General features: G+C 53.1%; 1 protein-coding gene across 1 annotated transcript in view; it reads left to right on the forward strand.

The window, feature by feature from the left end:
* COL5A3 (collagen type V alpha 3 chain) overlaps positions 1-7,739 on the forward strand; it is a 50,978-nt gene that overhangs the window by 11,211 nt on the left and 32,028 nt on the right. Inside the window, exons 9-24 of the mRNA XM_017500204.2 lie at positions 779-826; positions 898-939; positions 1,487-1,549; positions 2,178-2,252; positions 2,351-2,434; positions 2,605-2,661; positions 2,757-2,810; positions 3,228-3,281; positions 3,995-4,048; positions 4,131-4,184; positions 4,370-4,423; positions 4,734-4,778; positions 4,898-4,951; positions 6,135-6,179; positions 6,319-6,372; positions 7,061-7,193. Of these exons, the coding sequence (XP_017355693.1) occupies positions 779-826; positions 898-939; positions 1,487-1,549; positions 2,178-2,252; positions 2,351-2,434; positions 2,605-2,661; positions 2,757-2,810; positions 3,228-3,281; positions 3,995-4,048; positions 4,131-4,184; positions 4,370-4,423; positions 4,734-4,778; positions 4,898-4,951; positions 6,135-6,179; positions 6,319-6,372; positions 7,061-7,193 (970 nt within the window). The remainder of the gene's footprint in view (positions 1-778; positions 827-897; positions 940-1,486; positions 1,550-2,177; positions 2,253-2,350; positions 2,435-2,604; positions 2,662-2,756; positions 2,811-3,227; positions 3,282-3,994; positions 4,049-4,130; positions 4,185-4,369; positions 4,424-4,733; positions 4,779-4,897; positions 4,952-6,134; positions 6,180-6,318; positions 6,373-7,060; positions 7,194-7,739) is intronic.

A 7,739-nucleotide genomic window follows, 5' to 3' on the forward strand; every position in this document is an offset into this window, starting at 1 on the left:
GGCCAATGTGGTGAAACCCTGTCTCTACTAAAAATACAAATATTAGCCAGGCGTGGTGGTGGGCGCCTCTAATCCCAGTTACTCAAGAGGCTGAGGCAGGAGAATTGCTAAAACCCAGGAGGCAGAGGTTGCAGTGAGCCAAGATTATGCCATTGCACTCCAGCCTGGGGAGAGAGTGAGACTCAATCGGAAAGAAAGAGAGAAAGAGGAAGGAAGGAAGGAAGGAAGGAAGGAAGGAAGGAAGGAAGGAAGGAAGGAAGGAAGGAAGGAAGGAAGGAAGGAAGGAAGGGTCGAGCCTTGGTGTTCCACAGGGGAGGCACATGGCTGTAGCTAACTTGCCCTTGTTACCTTGTTACCTGGAGCGCTGGTTGTGTGCCAAGCATTGTTTTAATTCATTCATCTTTGCATGTGATATACACAGTCATCCTTCATCTACTGGCTTTACAAGTGGACCAATGACCTGTAAGTGATCATAGGGGTTGACTAAGTTTCCCAACATCACTTGGTTAGTAAGAGGCAGATGCAGGATCACTTCTGGGCAACAGGCCCTGCAGTTCATGCTTCTCACCACCTTGACACAGGGTCTCCAGATGGAAGAGGGGGACTGAGCTTCTCAGTGCATATTGGTTACAGGAGAGCAGAGGGGGCTCTGAGGATGGACCCCGTGTGTGTGTGTGTGTATAAGAGAGAGAGAGAGAAGAGAGAGAGATCAGATAGCTGAGGGGTTTATGTCCAAGTTCACATCTCTTTTCTCTCATCTCCCCCAACCCCACCCCAGGGTGCTGGACAGAAAGGAGCAAAAGGAGAGCCGGCAGTGATTGAACAGGTGAGGGGTCCGGACTGCGAGGGGGTTAAGGGGTTCATGATGACAGGGGTCACACTCATTTCTCCCTTCAGGGGCAGCAGTTTGAGGGACCTCCAGGAGCCCCAGGACCCCAAGTAAGTCATGGCTGTTTCCTTCTTCTAGTCTTTCCCTTTCAGCGGAGGGGTGTTTGAGCCCCCGGATTGAGGAGCTGGGGTGTAATGTTGCTTGGCCAATGGAAGGTAGTGGACATTTGAGGCTTAAAGGATGAGTCAAAATAGGGAGGATGAACAACATAGAGACTGGGCAATATAGCAAGACCCCATCTCTTTAAAAATAGCCACCTATTTAAAAAAAAAATAGTGATACTCAGCTATACTCCCGGCTACTTAGGAGGCTGCCGCGGGAGGATTTCTTGAGCCCAGGAGCTGGAGGCTGCAGTGAGCTGTGATCATGCTGCTGCACTCCAGCCCGGGCGACAGAGTGAGACCGTCTCCAAAAAAAAGAGTAGGGGTGAGAGAGTAGCGTTGGGGGTGAGTGTGGGTCGGCATTGCCTGAGGGGAGTTGGAGCGGATCTGTACCAGGGTAGGTAGGTCAACCTGAGGTCGGAGTCAGTGGTAGGTTGAAAGTCAGCCTGGCTCAAACTTTCACTTCCTATGACTCCTGTTTCTCTGTCGCCAACAGGGGGTGGTTGGCCCCTCAGGCCCTCCCGGCCCCCCAGGATTCCCTGGGGACCCTGGTCTACCGGTAAGAGACTCCCCCTGGGGTGTATCCTTCTTAGAGGAGTGAGGTTTTGGGCTGGGAGCATGAGGGTCTGAACACGGACCTGTGGGCGTGGCACTCAGGAGCACACCCCAGGGCTGCCACTGACTTCTGCTCTCTGTCTCCCATCTGTTACCTACTTCTCTGGCTCCCCTTGTGTCCCTGCGGCCTACTGTGCTTTTCTTCTGTCTCCCTCTGTTTCTGAGTGTCTTTCATCTCTGTCTTTCTCCTGTTGTGACTCTGTCTCTTCGTCTCTCTTCTGTCTCTCTGTTGGTCTCTGTCTCTCTCCCTCCCTCCATCTCTCTGTCTTTGCCTCTATTTCTCCATCTCTCTCTCTCTTTCACTGCCTTTTCTGTCTTGTTTCTCCCTGTATGTCTATCCCTCTGCCTCCATCCTTCTCCGTCTCTCCCTCCTCTTCTCTGTGTCTCTCTGTCTCCATCTCTGTCTTTTCCTTTCCCCTTCTATTTCTCTTTCTCTGCTGCACGATCCCTCTTTGATTCTGTCTCTCTCCATCTTTCCCTCCCTCTCTGCCTCATCCTTCTCTGCCTTCCCTGTCCTCACTTTCTGTCTCCCTCTCCCTGTCTCCATCTCTCTGCCCTCATTCCTCTCTCAGGGCCCTGCTGGCCTCCCAGGAATCCCCGGCATTGACGGGATCCGGGGCCCACCGGGCACAGTGATCATGATGCCGGTAAGAAGGAGATGGAGTGGCCCAGTCTTGGGGAGTGGAGTCCTGATCCAGGAGGGGGCCTCTCCCAGGGGCTCGCCTCACCACTAAATTCCCCCCAGTTCCAGTTTGCAGGCGGCTCCTTTAAAGGACCCCCAGTCTCCTTCCAGCAGGCCCAGGCTCAGGCAGTTCTGCAGCAGACCCAGGTGAGTGGGGGGCGTGGACACAGTGGGAGGAACCCTAGAGAGTGACAGAGCCCTGGTGTAAGGAGGGGCTGGGCAGGAGAAGGGGGGTATTTTTCTCCTGTAGATGCCTCTGCAGGGAATGTTGGGGGTCTTGTGGAAGACCCCAGGCTCTGACTCCTCTGTCTTTCCAGCTTTCTATGAAAGGCCCCCCTGGTCCAGTGGGGCTCACCGGGCGCCCAGGCCCCGTGGTGAGTAAGGGGGCTGCATGGAGGAGGCAGTGCATGCATCTGAGGAGAAGGATCATTTCCTTCAAACCACACTCCTCCATCTCTCCTCCCTTAAGGGTCTCCCCGGACATCCAGGTCTAAAAGGAGAGGCGGGAGTGGCAGGGCCACAGGTGAGACTGGTGGAGATGGGGTGGGATTGGATGGGAAGCGCCTTCCCCCAGGACCACGGGATACAGTGCTGGATGAGGAAAATGCCAAAGGGGCTGGGAATACCCTTGCAATTACTGACTTTCCTAGAGAATGGTGGCTCATGCCTGTAATCTTAGCACTTTGGGAGGCCGAGGTGGGAGGATTGCTTGAGGCCAGGAGTCAAGACCAGGCTGGGTAACAGAGGGAGACCCTGTCTCTATAATAAATAAATGTATCCCTCCAAGCTGGGGACGCTGAGGAGGGAGTATCGCTTGAGCCCAGGTGTCCAGCCTGGGCAGTATAGCAGTACCCCATTTCTAATTTTTAAAAAAATACAATAAAATAAGTCCCTTTTCCTTCTTATTTTCCTTTCCTTCCTCCTTTTCTCTTTCTTCTAGGGTCCCCGAGGCCTACAGGGACCTCATGGACCCCCTGGCCGAGTGGGCAAGATGGTGAGTGACAGCCAGGTTCCCAGACCACCCGGATCCATCCCTCAACACCCAACATGAGCCTTGGCTTTGTGACCTTGGGGTCTGCTGGTGTCATTAGTGGGACAAGAGTGTGGAAGGCAAGGAATGGCAGCTCCACTGAGTGTGTGGCAGGCTGCAGAGTCAGGAAGGACTTGCTGCAGGAGTGACGCTTGCCCTGGGATCTGAAATATAACCAGATGAACAGGTGGGGAAGGGGAAGAAACAGAATGGCAAAAAACAGGCCCGCCATACTGAAGGAAATGGCGAGGAAGCTGATTCCAGAGCGAGTCATGCACCACATAATGATATAATGTTGCTTGTAAGATGATTGCCCGGGCACAGTGGCGCACGCCTGTAATCCCAGCACTTTGGGAGGCCGAGGCAGGTGGATCACTTGAGGTCAGGAGTTCGAGATCAGCCTGAGCAACAGGGTGAAACCCCCACCATCTCTACTAAAAATACAAAAAAATTAGCCAGGCATGGTGGCATGCACCTGTGGTCCCAGCTACTGGGAAGGCTGAGGTTGCAGTGAGCTGAGATTGTGCCACTGCACACCAACCTGAGTGACAGAGTGAGACCCCATCTCAAAAAAAAAAAATCTTGATGATGTTGATGATGAAGAAGTTGGGTTCCTAATTTGGGGGAGGGGTACAAGGAAGGTTCATCCTTGACTTCTGGGCTCACTTTCTCCATAGGGCCGCCCTGGAGCAGACGGGGCTCGGGGCCTCCCAGGGGACACTGGACCTAAGGTAGGTGATGGGGTAGGTGAGATAAGACTTGGTGGGGGCTGTCAGGCTTATGGGTTCAAGGCTTACTGGTGTCTCTGGACAGGGTGATCGTGGCTTCGATGGCCTCCCAGGGCTGCCTGGTGAGAAGGGCCAAAGGGTGAGTGCGTGAGGTCCCTCCCCCAGGTCCAAGCCCTCCTCCCAATATTCAAGCCCCCTCTCCTCCCTCAGTATCAGAGTCATGAGGCCTGTCTTCACCCCTCACACCCCATCTGCCTTCCCAGGGGGACTGGTCTCTCCACCCACACCCTTGCACCCTGAACTCTTCTCTGTTCCTCACTTCAGGGTGACTTTGGCCATGTGGGACAACCTGGTCCCCCAGGAGAGGATGGTGAGAGGGTAAGTTTGGAAGAGAATTAGGGCCTGGTTTGGAGGGTAAGTTTGGAACCCTGAATGAGAATCAGAGAGGAAGATCTGGAGGTCTCAGTGGCCAGCTTGAGAGCTGGGGACAGATTGTGGGGTTAGGCGGTGAGAGCTGCGGGTCCAGGGTTGGAATCGGGGCCTGAATGGAATCCCATGCACTTAGTCCGCAGGTTCCCAGGGATCTTGATCTAACTCCGAGACCTCCTGGAAGGGGCTGCCCAGATGAGGGAGGTGGCTCTCTGAGGGCTGTACCTTCCTGTTCCCAAGTAATAATGCTTCCCCACAGGGACCAGAGGGACCTCCAGGGCCCACTGGCCAGGCTGGGGAGCCGGTGAGTATCAGGGATCCCTGGGCCCCTTGCTTGGTGCAGGGAGGGAGTCATCCCCAGGACTCAAAGGCCCCCTGGAACTCACAAGGCCATGTAGAGATAATTTGCCTGCTTCCTTTCAGGGTCCCCGAGGACTGATTGGCCCCAGAGGCTCCCCTGGTGTTGTGGGTCACCCAGTGAGTGTCATTGGCTCTCTGCATTCCTGTCTTTTTGTTTGTTTGTTTGTTTTCTTGAGACAGGGTCTTGCTCTGTCACCCAGGCTGGAGTGCAGTGGCAAGATCTTGGCTCTCTGCAACCTCTGCCTCCTAGGTTCAAGCGATTCTGCTGCCTCAGCCTCCCAAGTAGCTAGGGCTACAGGTGCCGGCACCATGCCTGGCTGATTTTTGTATTTTTAGTAGAGACAAGGTTTCACCACGTTGTCCAGGCTGGTCTCAAACTCCTGGCCTCAAGCAATCCTCCCAAAGTGCTGGGATTACAGGCCTGAGCCACCATTCCTGGCCCCTGTCTTTTTCTCCCTCACTTTTCTGCCCTCTGCATGTCCATTTCTGGTGCTGGCTTCTCTGCCTGCTAACCTTTCTTTCTTTTTCTTTTCTTTTTGTTTCCAAGATGGAGTCTTGCTTTGTCCCCCAGGCTGGAGTGCAGTGGTGTGATCTCCACTCACTGCAACCTCCACCTCCCAGGTTCAGGCTATTCTGCCTCAGCCTCCCGAGTAGCTGGGATTACAGATACGTGCCACCACGCTGGCTATTTTTTTGTATTTTTAGTAGACACAGGGTTTCATCATGTTGGCCAGGCTGGTCTCGAACTCCTGACCTCATGATCCACCCGCCTCAGCCTCCCAAAGTGCTGGGATTACAAGTGTGAGCTACAGTGCCTGGCGTCCCTTCCTTCCTTCCTTTTCTTCTTTCCTCCCTTCCTTCCTTCCTTCCTCTCTCTCTGTCTCTCCCTCTCTCTCTCTCACTCTCTCTCTCTCTCTTTCTTTCTTTCTTTCTTCGTTTTGCCCTTGTTGCCCAGGCTGGAGTGCACTGGTGTGATCTCTGCTCACTGCAACCTCTGCCTCCCAAATTCAAGCTATTCTCCTGCCTCAGCCTCCCAATTAGCTGGGATTACAGGCATGCTCCACCACACCCAGCTAATTTTTGTATTTTTAGCAGAGACAGGGTTTCACCATGTTGGCCAGGCTGGTCTTGAACTCGCAACCTCAGGTGATCTGCCTGCCTCAGCCTCCCAAAATGCTGGGATTACAAGCATGAGCCACTGCACCTAGCTCCGCTCCTTTCTACCTGTATCTCTCGGTGTCTCAGACTCAGGCTCCCAGCTTATTGCTCTGTCCTGGTCTCACATTCTTTTTTCTCCTAGGGTGTAACTGGAATTGACGGTGCTCCTGGTGCCAAAGGCAATGTGGTACGTGCCCTGTGCCCTCGGCCCCCGATCCTTCTGACACTCAGACCCCCTGATTGTCCACATCCCTATTCCCTTCCATGACTGATACCTCCACACCATGATCCCTGTCAGCTTCACTGAAACTTCACTTTCTCCCCAGGGTCCTCCAGGAGAACCAGGCCCTCCAGGACAACAGGGAAACCATGGGTCCCAGGTTTGAACTATCTTTCCCAATAATGGGGCATGGGAGTGGTCAGTTAAGACCTTAGATCATGCCCAGGCTTCCCAACCTCTGCACTCATCACTTCTTTCTTTTCTTCTTCTTCTTTTTTTTTTTTTTAATTTTTGTACTTTAAGTTCTCGGGTACATGTGCAGATCTTGCAGGATTTTTGCATAGGTACACACATGCCATGGTGGTTTGCTGTCTCCATCCCCCCATCACCTACATCAGGCATTTCTCCCAGCGTTCTCTTTCCCCAACCTCCCCACCCCCTGCTGTCCCTCCCCTAGCCCCCCACTCCCCAACAGACCCCAGTGTGTGATGTTGCCCTCCCTGTGCCCATGTGTTCTCATTGTTCAACAACTGCCTATGAGTGAGAACATGTGGTATTTGGTTTTCTGTTCTTGTGTCGGTTTGCTGAGAATGATGGTTTCCAGATTCATCCATGTCTCTACAAAGGAAATGAACTCATCGATTTTTATGGCTGCATAGTATTCCATGGTGTATATGTGCCACATTTTCTTTGTCTAATCTATCATTGATGGGCATTTGGGTTGTTTCCAGGTCTTTGCTATCGTAAACAGTGCCGCAATGAACATACGTGTGCATGAGTCTTTATTACAGAACGATTTATAATTCTTCTTTCTTATGCTTTCCCTCATCTTCATTTTCTGTCCCCAGGGAATCCCCGGCCCCCAGGGACTCATCGGCACTCCTGGGGAGAAGGTGAGTGACAGCTCCCCCTACCATAACCTCCTCAAGTCTCCTTCCTTCAACTCTGTTGCCAGGGAAATCTTCCCATCAGGGCTCCTCTGTTAGCTCTGGATAGTGATAAATTGCAACGTTCCCTAAGCCAGCCCAGAGTTACAAAGTGTCCTTGTTGGGGAAGAATTGGTTGCAAGAAACAGAAACCCACCAAGGCTAGCTCACATAAGGGATATTGTCAGGATACAGAGAGCCCACAGAAGCCTGTTACAGAAGGTGTTCCCAAGATGCACAGGCCCTGCGGTCTCATCTTTGTTTCCTGGGACATCTGCTTCCGCCTTCCCTGGCAGACAGACTTCTTTCTGCACATATCTTTTATTTTTGGTGCTGGGGGGTGGGGTAGGGTCTCACTATGTCACTGAGGCTGGAGTGCAGTGGTGCAATAGTGCCTCACTGCAGCCTTGACTTCCCCAGGCTCAGGTGATTCTCCCACCTTAGCCACCTGAGTAGCTGGGACTACCGGCGCATGCCAGAATGCCTGGCTAAGTTTCTTTTTTTTCTTTTTGGTGGAGATGGGGTCCCTCTATGTCGCCCAGGCTGCTCTTGAACTCCTGGGCTCAAGCAACTCATCCGCCTTGGCCTCCCAAAGTGCTGG

This window comes from Cebus imitator, unplaced genomic scaffold (genome assembly GCF_001604975.1).
Source record: "Cebus imitator isolate Cc_AM_T3 unplaced genomic scaffold, Cebus_imitator-1.0 Scaffold263, whole genome shotgun sequence".
NCBI lineage: Eukaryota > Metazoa > Chordata > Mammalia > Primates > Cebidae > Cebus > Cebus imitator.